The 16,496-nt window shown below is 36.2% G+C and overlaps 1 protein-coding gene across 4 annotated transcripts in view; it reads left to right on the forward strand.

The window, feature by feature from the left end:
• RBM27 (RNA binding motif protein 27) overlaps positions 1-15,432 on the forward strand; it is a 72,691-nt gene extending 57,259 nt beyond the window's left edge. For all 4 annotated transcript variants that reach the window (XM_047864765.1, XM_047864767.1, XM_047864762.1 and 1 more), the window contains 5 exons: positions 32-196; positions 1,970-2,074; positions 2,158-2,349; positions 12,913-13,023; positions 14,447-15,432. In XM_047864765.1, coding sequence (XP_047720721.1) covers positions 32-196; positions 1,970-2,074; positions 2,158-2,349; positions 12,913-13,023; positions 14,447-14,530 — 657 coding nt within the window. In that variant the 3' untranslated portion in view covers positions 14,531-15,432. The remainder of the gene's footprint in view (positions 1-31; positions 197-1,969; positions 2,075-2,157; positions 2,350-12,912; positions 13,024-14,446) is intronic.
• The last annotated feature ends 1,064 nt before the right edge of the window (positions 15,433-16,496 follow it).

Consider the following 16,496-nt stretch of genomic DNA (forward strand, 5'->3'; position numbering starts at 1 on the left):
TAGTTTTTACTTTTTTCTGTTTATTTTATAGATGCTAATATCTAAGCTAGAAAAGAACAAAAACATGAAACCAGAAGAAAGAGCAAATATAATGAAGACTTTGAAAGAGCTTGGAGAAAAGATCTCGCAATTGAAAGATGAATTAAAAACATCTTCCGCAGTCTCCACACCATCTAAAGTTAAGACAAAAACAGAGGTATGTATTTGCATTTTCCATTCAGGATAGGGTTGTTGAACATCTGTTATATGCTTGGTGCTTTGAAGTACAGTGGAACCCTTAGGTAACTAATAGTATAACAGGGAGACAGTAAAAATTTTAAATGTTCCTATAGATGCTGTGTCTTGTCTTTGAAAGAGGTGCTAATACCTTGTTTGAACAAAGATATGTTTATTATTATTATGTTTATTAACTGAATTTATGGTTTCCTTTCCTAAATATGAAATTGCTAGAGTGATGGCAAAAAAAGTGATATTTCCTATTTCAGCAATTGTTTTTCTAATCCTATAATACAGTGAAACCATTCCTTTTAATATTCAAAAGGTATCATTGGCTTTAATACGGGTAAAAATGTGATACTCTATTGAAAAGGATAATCCACTTGAAGTTCCAAATCCACTTAAGTCTCTTTTTTTAAAAATACTTTTTTTAATGTTTATTTTTGAGAGAGAGAGAGAAAGACAGAGTGTGAGCGGGCAAAGGGTAGAGAGAGGGAGACTCAGAATCTCCAGGAGGCTCCAGTCTCTGAGATGTCGGCACGGAGCCCAGTGCGGGGCTCAAACCCATGAACTGCGAGATCACTACCCTAGCCAAAGTTGGACACTCAACCGACTGAGCCACCCAGGCGCCCTATGCCTCATTTTATTAATTGTCATTTGTTTCCTTACCTAGGAGAATAGTTACTTTACACAGTGATTACATTATACCACAGCTCTGTCATGGAATTTAAAAAAATTTTTTTAAAGATTTTATTTTTAAGTAATCTTGACATCCAACATGGGGCTCAAACTCACACCCCGAGATCAAGAATCACATGCCCTTCTTGACTGAGTCAGCCACGCACCCCTCTGTAGTGGAATTTTAATTTCTAGTCCTTCGAGAACTCAAAATAATAAATTTGTCAGATATATAGAGTGCAAATTTTTATATCCAATATTATAATACATTTGAAGTTGTGGTTCTGTATTACTAGAGGGATATAAAGTATTTCTTCAAGATTGCATTGAAAAAGTTTAATAAAAAATATTTTTAGTGAAATTTCCCCCAATTATAGAAGGAACACAACGAACATTTTAAAAATTAAAGAGAGGGACGCCTGGGTGGCCCAGTTGGCTGGATGTCTGACTGTCGATTTTGGCTCAGGTCATGATCTCATGGCTCACTTAGTGAGACGGAGCCCTTTGTCGGGGTCTGCACTGGCAGCGTGGGGCTTGCTTGGGATAGTCTCTCCCCCCACCCCCCCCCACTCACAAAATAAATAAATTAAAAAAATTTTAAAACAATATGGGAGTAGAAATTAGTCTCACAGTCACACCATCTAAAGACAGATAGTTTGTCCCTCACACACACAAAGAGTGCAATATTGTAGAGTTCAAATCTGAAAGCAGATATGTAGATGTTATTTATGTTTTTATTATTAATTTTTCCTATGTATATATTTTGCTTCCATTGAGTTTGATTTATGGCTCTTTATTATTAGAAAATTATTCTCAGCTCCCTTTTCTCATTTGACTGTTTCCAGAGTCTGATTTTTAAGCCATCTTAAGCAGTAATACTGCTTATTTTTACTGATTTCAGTATATTCTCTGTATGTTTTCATACAGTGAACCTTCCTTTAAACACTCCAGTTTATTGCATCCTCTCGTTCTCCTTTTGCCAAAAGAGATGTTATGTCATTCTTTAAGTATGATATTCTGAATAAGATCTTGGAAGTTATCTAACAAATACATTTTTACTCTTAATTTTCCAAAGGCTCAGAAAGAACTATTAGATACTGAACTGGACCTTCATAAGAGGCTATCCTCAGGAGAAGACACAACAGAGTTACGGAAAAAACTCAGTCAGTTACAGGTTGAGGTGAGATTTAAGAGGTTCTTAAGAGGTTCTTCCACAGTTCTTCCTAGAATGTATATTATATTCTGCCTTTTGTTGTTATTCAGGCTGCACGATTAGGCATTTTACCTGTGGGTCGAGGAAAGACTATGTCCTCTCAAGGTCGAGGAAGAGGCCGAGGCCGTGGAGGAAGAGGAAGGGGTTCGCTGAATCACATGGTGGTGGACCACCGCCCCAAAGCACTAACAGTAGGGGGATTCATTGAGGAGGAAAAAGATGAATTGCTTCAACATTTCTCAGTAAGTTTTTAAAGTTGGCAGATATCCACTCTAAAAGCACTGTATTCAGCATTTTCTTGCATTCTGTATAAGTGTCAAATGTTTTATAGATTAGAAAATCAAGTTGTAAAAAATGGGTATTAGCAAACTCTTATTAATATATTTGAAGGTCAAGAAGCAGGTCATGCTTTATAATTCCATAATAGCCCACGTAAATGCATTTGTAGTGACAAGTTGTTCCAAAGCAAATATTTGATTTTTGTTTTAGGGTTATTACATGGTTTACCAGGTGTTCATAGTCAATAAGTGAAAATGATCTGGGACGAAGGCAGAATTCAAAGGAAGAATTTATTAGGATAAGAGACATGTATAGTTATGTTCTGGATACAAGGGCAACCACTTTTAGATAAGCATGCAAGTAGAGATTTGCTACAGGTAACTGTCTTTAATTTGCTTCATAAACAGAGTATATCTTCTCTCCAGTCACTCATTTATCCAATTAAATATTGAGTGTTACTTGTGCTAGAGCGTTTTCATACATGATCTCATTTAATCTTAAATAACTGTATAAAGTGCATGTGAAATCCCATGTGTACATACAGGGAAAACTCATGTTTAAAACTTAAAAGTGAGTCATACATATAAAAAGATCGTTAAGTGTCAGAACCAAGATAAAAATACAGTTGACTGTTAATATCTGGGATCCCTATTCCTCAAACAACTTTTGTTTTAAATTTTTATTTTACTTATTTATTTAAATTTTTATTTTAATGTTTTTATTTTATTTTGGAGAGAGAGAAAGAGACAGAGTGCGAGTGGAGAAGGGGCAGAGAGAGAGACACACAGAATTTGAAGCAGGCTCTAGGCTCAGAGCCCAACGCTGGGCTTGAACCCGTGAACCGTGAGATCATGGCCTGAGCTGAAGTCGGACACTAAACCGACTGAGCCACCCAGGCGCCCCGACTCAAACAACTTCTTTGAGAGAAAACATTTTCAGCCCTGTTAAGTATTAAAGATGATGAAGGAAATATTTTTACTTGTTTTTTACTGTTTATTTATATTTGAGAGAGAGACTGTGTGTGAGCCAGGGAGGGGCAGAGAGAGGGAGACGGAATCTAAAGCAGGCTCTAGGCTCTGAGCTATCAGCATAGAGACCGACACGGGGCTCAAACTCATGAGCCACCAATATCATGACCTGAGCCAAAGTCAGATGCTTAACCAACTGAGCCACCCAGCAGCCCCCATGGTGAAGGAAATCTTAAAGAGCAAGACTTCACTCTGAGTTTGACACCCCTTAGTCCTTTTTCTCCCTGACTTTAGAGAATGGTGGGTTGTTATATAGTGTCCACATTTGAGAACTGTGCTGGCAGTACTCTGTTCACTGTTGAGGCAGTTTCATTCACCAGTTTGACCTACACACTTGCGCGCGCGCACACACACACACACACACACTTTTTGTAAAGTGGGAGACCAGCTTTATGTATTTATTTATTTTAAATGTTTATTTTTGAGAGAGAGAGAGAAAACACGCATCCACATGAGTGGGGGAGGGATGGAGAGAAAGGGAGACAGGATCCAAAACAGGAATAGTTACTTATACTAAATGTTTAGAATACTTGAGCTGCGCTTAGACATTTTCAAGTAGCATGCATCATTTAACTGTAAGATTTTTGAACTGTGGTGTATGGTTTAGCCGTTGTACTCCATGATACAGTGTGGAACTTGATTTTTTTTTTTTCTTCTTTCTGATTATGGAGGTAATACACACATCTCAGGATGTGTTTGGCTTCAAGTAAAAGATAACTTGGGAAATAGGAAGATTTATTTTCTTTCCTTTCATGAAATTTAGAGTTAGGGAGGTTTTAGGTTTAATTATTTCAGAAACTGAGCCACACAGGTTCTTTTCATAGGTCTCCTCTGCCTAGTATATTGGCTTTGTTCTTAGGCATTTTTCTTCATGGTGTGATAGCAACCACAAACATCATGGCCTCTAAAAAGAACGTCCAAAGGCTTAAGGTAACAGTACCTTTCTTATGACATTTTAAAAAATCATGAGAGGTAACCTTCCCAGAAAGTGTCCCTGTTTCAACCCTCACCCTCCTCCACCCTCACCCCACCCCTGACATATACCACTCTTACTTAGCAGATGTGCCCTCATGTGTCTTAGCCAGAATTGTCCCTTACCCGTTTGTAAACTAATCCTTGTTGAGGAAAACGGTTACCATGATTGAATTAAACCTGTCATGGTTCCATATGCCACTTGACCAGTGATGAAAATCAGGGTCCAGTAGAATGGAAGGAGATCAAGTAGTTGTTGGTTTAAACAACTAAGACAATGTCTTTTTTAAAGTTTGTATTTAAATTTCAGTTAGTTAACATACAGTGTAGTATTAGTTTCTGGTGTATAGTATAGGGATTCAGCACTTCCCGTGTATCACCAAGTGCTTGTCACACCAAGTGCGCTCCTTAATCCACATCACTGAGTTAAACCATTCCCCTCTGGTAACCATCCGTTCTCTACAGTTAAGAGTCTGTCTCTCAGTGTGCCCCTCTCTCTCTCTCTCTCTCTCTCTCTCTCTCTCTCTCTCTCTCTTCCTTTGCTCTCTTGTTTTGTTTCTTAAATTCCACTTATGAGTGAAGTCATACGGCATTTGTCTTTTTGCTGACTTCCTTTGCTCAGCACAGCTGAGCCGCACAACTCTGGCTCTATCCATGTTGTTTCAGATGGCAAGATTTCATTCTTTATTATAACTGAATAATAATCCATTAATATTCCATTGGAATGTTCTTTATCCATTCATCAGCCGATGGACACTTGGGCTGTTTCCATAATTTGGCTATTGTAATACTGCTATAAATTTTGGAATACATGTATCCCTTTGAATTAGTATTTTTGTATTCTTTGTGTAAATACCCAGTGGTGTGATTGCTGGATCGTAGGGTAGTTGTATTTTGGGGGGAGGGCTGGTAGTTTTATTTTTAACTTTTTGAGGAACCTCCATACTGTTTTCCACAGTGACTGCTCCAGTTTGCATTCCCACCAGCAGTGCAAGATGTTCCCCCTTTATCACATCCTTGCCAAGACTTGTTCTTTCTTCTTTTGTTGATTTTAGCCATTCTGACAGGTGTGAGGTAACACATCTCATTGTAGTTTTGATTTATATTTCCCTGCTGCTGAGTGATGTTGAGCATCGTTTCACTGTGTCTGTTTGCCATCTGGATGTCTTTGGAAAAATGTCTGTTCGTGTTTTATGCCCATTTTAATTGGATTGTTTGGTTGGTGGGGTGAGTTTTATAAGTACTTTATATATTTTGGATACTAACCCTTTATCAGATATGTCCTTTACAAATATCTTCTCCTTTTCCATAGGTGGCTTTTTGGTTTTGTTGATTGTTTCATTTGCTGTGCAGAAGCTTTTTATTTTGATGTTGTCCCAATAGTTTATTTTTGTTTTTGTTTCCCTTGCTTCAGGAGACCCATTTAGAAAAATGTTGGTATAAGCAATAACAGAGAAATTACTGCCTGTGTTTTCTTCAAGGACTTTTATGGTTTCTGGTCTCACATTTAGGTCTTTAGTCCATTTTGAGTGTATTTTTGTGTATGGTGAAAGAGAATGGTCCAGTTTCACTCTTTTGCAAGACAGTGTCTTCCATGATGTTCATTGAAGAAAACTCGGAAAGCACTCAGTTATAGAAAAAAGAAAACAGGCGCCTGGGTGGCTCAGTTAGTTAAATATCCAACTTCAGTCATTATCTCACGGTTCGTGGGTTTGAGTCCTGCGTCATGCTCTGTGCTGACAGCTCAAAGCCTGGAGCCTGCTTCGGATTCTGTGTCTCTTTCTCTCAAAAACAAAATAAGCATAAAAAAACAGAGAGAGAGGGGAAAGAAAACAACTTCAAAAACCTTAGGTGCGTTTGATAGGAATTTTTTAGTTTTTATTTTCTTAAAAGTTATATGTGTACATCATTTGAAGAGTCAGATGAACTTAACAGCCACAAGGTTGTTAATCATTTTATTACTCTATTTCTCCCCAATTTCTATTCTTAAAGGATGTCTACTTTTAAATCTTTTAGCTGATTTTTTGGGTATTTTTTTCATTCCTGAAACGTTTTTGCTGCTATTTCCTGATTTTAAAATTGTAGGCATTATATATTTAATCCTTCTGCTTCTAAGCTCCCCATGTTTTTTTTTTTTTTTTTAGCTTTGTTGTATTCTCTCTGTTTTTTTTTTCTAAATGGATTTATGCCTCTAAAAATAAATCATTTTAGTATCATTGCATACTATCGTGTTCATCTTCCATCTGTAGCCAGAGAGTATTTTAAATCTTAAGAAAGTAACAGGTTTAGAAGTCTAAGTTTCTGTACCCCTCCAAAATATTTGTGTAATTCATTCAACTTTTTGTGTTCTTATTGGCAAGAGCCTCTAATTGATCACTCCTTCATTCCTGGACCTTCAAGTAAGACAATGGAATACTTCTGATGGAATTACTAAAGACTTATCATGTATGGTTAACTTTTCCCTGTAGCCTCTCTAGGTAGGGATTTTACCCTTTCCCATCTTTCAAGTGTGTGGAAATATATTTGAGAGTTTTATTGTATATGGAAGTGATAGATACCTTATCATTTGAAAGATAATTTTCCTTTGTGTTTACTAGAACAAAAGTTCCCCTTTCTCTGGATTTAGTATTCAGGGAAAGTTTTCTGAATAGCACTTCAATATTGCCATTCTTCAGATCTTGTAAAAAATCTCTTAGTAATGGTAGATCTTTCATGAACTACTGATACTGCCTTTGATGGCTAGAGTATTTCCCATTTTGCTGTGAACAATGTTACAGACATCTTACTGGATTTTGCATTTGTGAGTGGAACAGTTTGTTATATAGGACAGTCATGTACATGTTAAGACCTTTAGCACTCCTGGCTCCCGCCTACTAAATGCCAGTAAGTGGTTTTCAGTCAGTGTGACACCCAAAATGCCCCCCAGAGTAATGTTGTCTCAGTTGCAAACCCTATTTTACATTAGTTCGTAGGAGTGAGAGGACTAGATGAAAGGCATGCATATTTTTTTTTAAGTTTTTTTAATGTTTATTTATTTTTGAGAGAGAGACAGAGAGAGTGAGCAGGGGAGGGGCAAAGAGAGGGAGGCACAGAATCCAAAGCAGGCTCCAGGCTCTGAGCTGTCAGCACAGAGCCCGATGTGGGGCTTGAACTCACAGGGTGCAAGATCATGACCTGAGCCGAAGTCAGAGGCCCAACTGACTGAGCCATCCAGGTGCCCCAAAAGGCATGCATATTTAAAATTTTAGGACATCTTGCCAAATAACCCTCCAGGAATGTTGTACTAAGTTTTACTTATAGTGACATTAGATAAGAGTACCTATTTGCCTATGTCCTCAGTAGCACTTCAGTTTTGTTTGATCATATTTGCTGGTCAGGTAATTGATAAGTGATGACTGACAGAATTGGCATCAGTTTCTGATCTTGGAAAATGGTCAAGTTAGATGAATTTCTAGTAACTTCTGCCTCTAAGGTTCCAAGTACCTCTAAGTTACTGCATATAACTTTTCATTGATGGTATATAATTGATTTTCTTATATTCATATATAAGAATGTTACTTTATTTGAATTACCTTATATTTTGAGGGGCAGCACACATGTACAAAGTGTAAAAGAAATAAAAGTGTAGGGGTGCCTGGATGGCTTAGTCTGTTGAGTATGCAACTCTTGATTTCAGCTCAGGTCATGATCTCATATTTCAAACCCTGCATTGGGCTCTGTGCTGACAGTGCAAAGCCTGCTTGGGATCTCTCTCTCTCTCTATCTCTCTCTCTCTCTGACCCTCCCCTATGTTTCTCTCTCTCTCTCTTTCTCTCTAAATAAATTAACTTAAAAAAATATAAAGAAACAAAAGTATATGCAGTGTACAGAAGGTTTCCTTCTATGTCCAGTCACTGTTTCACTCTCTGTAGGCAATTACTGTTATCTGTTTCTCACATATCTTCTTGAAGATATTTTTCTGTATTTATGCATTATTTTATCTCTCTTTAACAAAAATGGTGGTGTGCTATACAATACTCTTTTGCATATACACTTTGTATTTGGTATGTATTGAATTGTTATTGGAGATTATTCTATACTAGTGCATGTGTTGCTGTCTTCTTTTTAATGGCTGCATGGTATATCATTGCATAGATGTACCACACTGGATTTAAACAGTCCTCTAGTGGGCCTCCTAGGTGACTCAGCTGGTTAAGCATCTAACTTTTGATATCAGCTCAAGTCGTGATCTCACTGTCATGAGATAAGCCCGAGTTGGGCTTCGCACTGGGTATGGAGCCTGCTTGGGATTCTTTTTCTCCGTCTCTCTCCAAATTAATAAGTAAACTTTAAAGAATCCTGTAGTGATGGACATCTAACTTTTCCCTAGTATTTCATTGTTTCAAGCTATATTATGGATATATGTGTTAGGTAAAATATATGTGCATATTGAAAAATTACGTTTTAATAGATACGTCACATTTTAGAGGCCAGTCTTAAAGTTATTAAAGTATTCTTTAATAAAAAAAGAATACACACAAATGGTTAAAAATATGGTTAATAAAGAGTAAAAAATCTTCACTTTTCCTTCATCTCTGCCTACTCTTAAAAGGTAGTCACTATTCTTAGATATCTTTATAGAAAAAAATTCTGTATATAAGAATATATACACAGTCTCTCACTTGAAAAAATTTACCAGAGTATAAATATAGAGCTGCATTCCATACCTTGCTTTTTAAACATAAATATCTTAGCTGTTTCATATATATTTTTTTAATTATAAGGATAATATTCAATTTAAAATACTCTGAAACAAACTATACCAACTAGAAACGTATATATATAGTTCAGTGATTTATCAGAAGGTAAACTTCCATATACCTACTCCTCAGGTAAGGAAAAAGTATATTCCCAGCCTCCTCCTTGCCCCCTTCCAGTTACTGTTTTCTCTCCTCCTCAGAAAGGTGACCCCATACCCTCACTTTCTGATAATCACCTCCTTGCTTTTGTTCTATAGTTAATCCTTATTATTCATGGATTTTGGACTTGCACATTAACCTGCCTAGTAAAATTATTTGTAAGATCAAAAATCAGTACTCAAGGTGCTCTTGTGGTCATTTGCAGACATTGGCAGAGTTACCTGATGAACACATTCCCAGCTAAGTTCAAACAAGGTGACACTCTGTCTTACTGTTTCAGATCTCAAACTGTAAACAAGTGTCCTTTTTGCAGTTGATTTAGTACCACTTTTTCTCATTTTTGTGGTTTTCATTGTTGATTTTCCTATTTGAAATGCCCCCCCCCCCGCCCCCCAACCCCGCCAAGTATAGTTCTCAAGTGCTATGTCGAAAGTTCAGGGAGGCTGTGATATACCTTATGGTGAAGACACATGTGTTAGGTAAGCTTTGTTCAGGCATGAGTGCTTTTGGCCATGAGTTCAATGTCAGTGATTTCAACAATATATATTTTTAAAAATATTTTTTAACATTTATTTATTATTTTGAGAGACAGAGACAGAATGTGAGCAGGGAAGGGGCAGAGCGAGAGGGAGACACAGAATCCAAAACAGACTCCAGGCTCTGAGCTGTTAACAGAGCCCTACATGGGGCTCGAACTCAAGGACTGCAAGATCATGACCTGAGCTGAAGTCGGACGCTTAATTGACTGAGCCACCCAGGCACCCCAACAGTATATTTTATGTTTAAATTTTTTAATGTTTATTTATTTTTGAAACAGAGAGAGACACAGCATGAGCAGGGAAGGGGCAGAGAGAGAGGGAGACACAGAATGTGAAGCAGGCTCCAGGCTCTGAGCTGTCAGCACAGAGCCCGACGCGGGGCTTGAACTCACGAAGTCGGACGCTTAACTGACTGAGCCACCCAGGCGCCCCAACAGTATATTTTAAATAAAGAGTCTTTAAAGCATAAAACAAGGTTATGTATTGATTAGTTGAAGAAAATGTTTTGACCAGAAACTCATAGGAACCTGGCCTTACTCTGTTTGCCCTAGGAGCAGTGGTTCAGTATTTGCTAATTCAGTACTTGCAGTGAACTTCATACAACTAGTGCAAATAATGAGAATCAGCTGTAGTTTTATCACCTAAATGTTCATTCCTTAATATTACAGTATTAGTCTGCCTATTTAAAAAGTTTATATAAATGGAACCACACAGTCTATATTCTTATGTGTCTGTTTTTTCCCTTAACGTTATGTTTGTAAGATTCATTCATGTTGTTACATGTAACAGTAATTCACCATTTTTATTGCTATATTATTTTCACTTGTATAAATATACCACAGTTATTTTTCTGTTCTCTTGTTGATAGGTATTTGGGTTATTTTCACATGATTTTTATGAACACCATTGATAGTATTCTCATAGATCTTTCAGTATATGTGTATACACATATATGTTTGATATACATGGAATTGTTGAGCAGACTACATCAGTTTTACTAGTTTAGATACCCACCAGTAGTGTGTGGGAATTCTTGACTTGGTATTATTAAAATACATCTTTATTCTAATCACTAATCTTATTGTTGTAGGTTAGACTGTGAGAATTACATATTATTAGTTCCTGACTGCATACAAATTACATTTCTCATTTTCTTTCAGTATTTTATATGCACTACATTTAATGGCCTAAAATTCCCTTTGGAGGACAGAACTGCTGTCCTCTTTGGAGGGCGACCCAGTAAATATAGACTAAAAAAAATCTGTATTGCCTTCTGTGATTATAAAAGTAACAGATCTTTTTTTACAAGTTCGAATAACAAATAAAGCCTAAGGATCTAATGTGTTACATCGTGACTATAGTTGATAGCACTGTATTGTATAATTGAAATTTGCCAAGAGAGGAGAACTTAAATATTTCTACCCCAGGAAACGGGTAAATATGTGAGGCGATAAATGGGTTAATGAACTTGATAGAATCTTTTCACATTGCATATGTATATTAGATCATCATGTTTTACACTTATAAATGTCTTAACACTTTGTCAGTTACATCTCAGTAATGCTAGAAAGAAGAATTCAAGTAATACAGAGGTGAACAAAATACTGAAAAAGGCACTCTTTAATTGGGCTGTGTATGTTAAAAGAGTAAGGGCACAGGAGGTCTCCTACACACATTACCAGATTTTTCCCCCAGGTTTATTGAGATCTACTTGACATACAGCATCCTATTAGTTTAAGATATACAACATAATGGTTGAATACATATACCTATAGTGAAATGATTACTAAAATAAATTTAGTTAACCCACATCACCTCACATAGTTAGAATTCTTTTTTTCCTTGTGATGAGATCTGTTCTACTAGCAACTACCTGAGTTTTACAAGATGGGGCCATTTTGATACATAGTGTAATATGTCCCATGAGTTAAAATGTTTGGTATCACGTTATAAACATTCAACCTCCACAAGGATAATAAGAATTTTTCCTTAGATCACATGCTGATTTCTGGTCATACTGGTTCTGGATCTGGTACAGTCTTAACATGCAGTCATCTGAGTGTTCTATAGAAACATTTGGCAAATGCTTACTGATATTTATCAACATTTTTCTTAGAAAAACTAGAGTGAAGCCCCATTTTTAAAAGAATGCCTTCTATTACATTTTTCAGGATTGAACCCAGAATTGGGGATGTTCTACAATCTGGCACCATTAATAGGAAAGACTGAATTTCACTTTAATGAAACTTTGGGTCTATGTTCTTTTGTCTCTGTTGCTTTGTCTTTAAATTTTTTGTTTTCTCTTAATGAAATTTATTGGGGAGGAAGAAATTGGATGGCAGTACCAAGAAATACATTTGAAACTGAACAGTTTTATTTTGAGTTAGGATAGGAGGTGTTTGATTAACATTTATTGAATATATAGAATGGGTGGGTACTTGTCATTGTTGTTTGGCATTTCAGAAGATGAAGTGGGAATAGCTTTATCACTGGGGCTGTGAGAGATGCTGTGACATCATTAGGCATTAAAAAATCACTCTTAAGTTTTCAGTCTAAGTATGTAGATTATCAAAGCTAAAGGTTAATAATTGTTTTTTTTAATCTTTATTTATTTTGAGGGTGGGGGAGCAAGAGAGGGGGAGAGAGAATCGTAAGTAGACTCTGCCGAGTCAGCACAGAGTCCTAAACAGGGCTCGATCTCATGAACTATGAGATCATGACTGGAGCCAAAATCAAGAGTTGGATGCTTAACTGACTGAGCCATCGCAGGTGTCCCTGAAGGCCAGTAATTGTATTAAGATAGCATTTGTTGTTTTCATCATGACTTTTGTAAGTAGGGTGACTATATAATTAATTTATCATCTAAACCAAAACAAATCCTAAAGTTAACATGACATAGATACAAGTCATGGACTATCTGGGCAAAACAGTACATATGGTTCTTTAATTAAAAGGGACTTCACTTTTTCTAGCTCTTACTAGAGATTGTGTTTAGATCCATTTTAACATTCCCCCCCCCAAGTCATTACACTTTTAAATAGCATACAATTTGAATATAAACTTTTCTGTTTTTCTGAAATTTATTTTAGACTGCAAACCAAGGGTCAAAATTCAAAGACCGTCGGCTACAAATATCATGGCACAAGGCCAAGGTGCCTTCTGTATCCACTGAGACTGAGGAAGAAGATGTCAAGGAGGAGGTAAATTTAACGATTGAAAATAAGCACTGAATTAGATTGTTTCTCAAGTAGTATTTTTCTTGACATTAAAGTAAATAAATTTTAAAATAAATACGATTCTTTCATGCACACAGTAATCAAAGACTAGAAGTTTATTAAAGAATGAGAACAGGTGCAGACACATAAAAAAAGCTCTTTGGGGGGGTATTTTTTGGTAGAGGAGACACTTTTTTTTTCTTTGCATTTATTTTGGCTTTCTTTGGGCTCTAGAAATTTTTATTCTGGTAAGTGAGGACATAGATTACATGGACAAAATACATTTTAGCTGGTTGTTGTAGCTTTTCATTTATTCACGTTCCATAGGTAATAGATTTAAGTTTCTTATTTTCCTTCTGTGTACAGTTGGTTAAAATGAGAGTTACGGAAGTGGGACGTAAAAGGGAAGAAATAGGAAACCAAGGATTTAAACCAAGGAAACTCTTAAAATATGAAAAATAATTTCACTCTTTAACTCCTATTTCTAATTGGTTTATTAAAAGGGACCTTTAGCCAACATTGCAAGTTATTCCTGATTCATCATAATTTTGGTTTTATAGATGTTAGCATTCATGATTGATCAACAGTTTTGTGATCATGTGGATAATTTTATAAAACAAAAGCAGAAACATTTCCCATGTTAAAAAAAAAAAAGAAAAATCTTGATATTTTGGGAATGTTTGTAGAAATCTGTATTTTACGTAAGATTTTAGATTTTGGTATAAGGTTGGGAATGTTGGTGTCATGGGGAAGTTAGTATACTCTCCATCACAGATTATTTGATACTAAAAGAAAGGTTTAGGAGTTTGGTCATATGTTTTCATTTTAAGTTAATGGCATAAAATAAAACTTAGTTATTTATTTTTATGAATAGATTAATTTTATCAGAAACATTTTATAGATATTTTTTCTTTTACTCCTCCTACTCAGCAGTCACATTTTATTTTCCTGATGATATTAGAATGGAAGTCTGTTAAAACTGGCAAAATTAGCAGGGGAGGAAAATATGTATATATTGAAAGACTGTTGTGGGTGTTTTTGCCCTGCTAGCTACTCTCTGAGTGTGTCACTTGTAAATCTGTCCTAGGTTTTGTATACTAGTCTTTGTGTCCTTTGGCTTAAAAAGTATTTTACTTAGGGGCGCCTGGGTGGCTCAGTTGGTTAAGGGTCCAACTTCGGCTCAAGTCCTGATCTCATGGCTTGTGAGTTCGAGCCCCGTGTCCGGCTCTGTGCTGACAGCTCAGAGCCTGGAGCCTGCTTTAGATTCTGTGTCTCCCTCGCTTTCTGCCCCTCCTCACTCGTGCTCTCTCTGTCTTAAAAGTAAATAAAACATTGAAAAAAAATTTTTTTAAGTATTTTACTTAACTTTCTTATACCACTAAGCAGATTTTACTCTCTCTTTCCTCAGGAAACGGAAACCTCAGATTTGTTTTTGCATGATGATGATGATGAGGATGAAGATGAATATGAGTCTCGTTCGTGGCGAAGATGAAATCTGATTCGAGCTGTATAATTTTTAGGAATATTGTTTAGAAAAGAACAACTTTTTAAAATTATTTAAAGAAGTCAATGAGCCAAAAATTTTTTTTATTTTTCTTTTCAACACAGTAGGTTTAAGGACAGCAAGTTTGCTATTTAAACACATCTCATAACTGTTCATGATATTAAAGCACCAAAGGCCTAGTGACTTTTACACAGTTGTGAAGATCCACAGGGATGATACGGATAATCTCTAGAGCCTTATTTTCCACACCACCTGTTTTGTTGCTATTGGTGTTGGATTATGATGTAAATGACAGGGTGTTCAGAAATTTTATTTTGGATTATAATCTGCTGATAAAATTTCATTAAATGTCAAAATCGCCTGGAATCTCTTAACTCTCAGCTATTATGGATGGGTCGTCAGACAGAAGGAGATATTTGTAATGAAAATACCCTTTTGCTTTCAAGAGTTGTCTTGGAAGAAAAGTAGTTTTATTTTAATTTTTTTACTATGGAGGAGCCCAGTTTGTATTCATTCTAAATTTGGGGGGGTGGGGGGTGTTGATGTTCATTACAAGTACTATTTTAGCGTAAATCATAACAAATTCTGTATTCTTAAATGCTATAAGGCAACGGTAGCTAGTTTCATGGTATTTTCATTCTGTCGTCATTAATTCTCCTGGACTCGTGCTACTGATCCTTAGTTTGCTTTGAAATTAGTGAGAATGGGTTCAGTTGGTCCTTTTAAAAAATATTCCCAGAGTGTAAAAGTCTTTAATCTGTTGCCCATTTCTTGTCCCCATTTTCTTTTTCTTGCCTTCTTATTAATAGGCCTGACTTACCCACTGTTGAGATAAGTGATTCTTTTGGGCCACCAAAAAGTCAGTCCCCAATAAAAAGTTTAAACCAGCACCTTGATAAATAAGTGATGTTTTGATGAGAATAATGGAAGGATTTGCGGGGGGTGGGGGGGGTGGGGGGAGAGTCACCAGCTTTTCCTTTTTCGTTTTTGAAGCTTCAGTTTAGTTAGTAGTTACAAAAGAGGGTTACAAAGTGTCTGAAATTCTTTTCCTAAATTTAAACTATGATGGTGAGGTGACTGGGGATAGGGTGGGGGTGGGGTGGGGTAGGGTGATGGGTATGCTAGTAATAAATGGGAGTCATAACTTGACTTTGATCAGATGACTTTATATTTTCATAATTTTGTAGCTTGTTGCTATCCATGAACATATGCATCCTTCAATAGACAGTTTCCTTCACTGTGTGCATTTTTACTGTACACTGTATAGAGTAGAGTATCTGTTAAGTAAAATATATATGTAAATTTATGTCCTTGTGTTCTGAATGTTAGATGGAAAAGCAGAGGAGCAACACTACACTGTATTGACCCCTGGGAAAATAAAGTGATTAATGTACATAGGATGTCACTTTTTCAAGGATATGCACATCTATGTTTTTATATATGTGTGGTGTGAAAATTTGAAACTTCCTGTTGGCTTCAGAAGGTTCTTGGTGATCACTATATCAAGGATATTGTATCCTGAGGTAAAGGCTGTTTCTCAAAATAGAAACTATTCACTAAGAAACCTAAAACCATCAGGATTCTAGATTTACTTAGCTCTAAGAAGTTAAATCCCACGTTCTGATTACCTTTTCTCTTCTCCGTATTTTCCTGGAATGATGTATCAAACCAGGATCATTTTTAAGTTCATGTAATTTTCCCTTCACTATAATAAGGACCTCCTTTTTCTAGGTTGTTATTATATTTTCTGATAACACTGAAGCTGAAAAATAAGCTTATAAAAGAAGGAAAACCTTACAATGGGGTACCTAGAATAAGCAATCTTGCTCCTTCCTCCTCCATCATCTCTAATGAAATTTTGATGTCTGTGGCTCAGTCGGTATATATTTTGAAAGATTCATTGTGGTGAATATTTTGAGTCCTGACAGTTTAAACGTGATAGAGGGAACAAAGG

The sequence above is a fragment of the Prionailurus viverrinus genome, chromosome A1 (assembly GCF_022837055.1).
Source record: "Prionailurus viverrinus isolate Anna chromosome A1, UM_Priviv_1.0, whole genome shotgun sequence".
Classification (NCBI taxonomy): domain Eukaryota; kingdom Metazoa; phylum Chordata; class Mammalia; order Carnivora; family Felidae; genus Prionailurus; species Prionailurus viverrinus.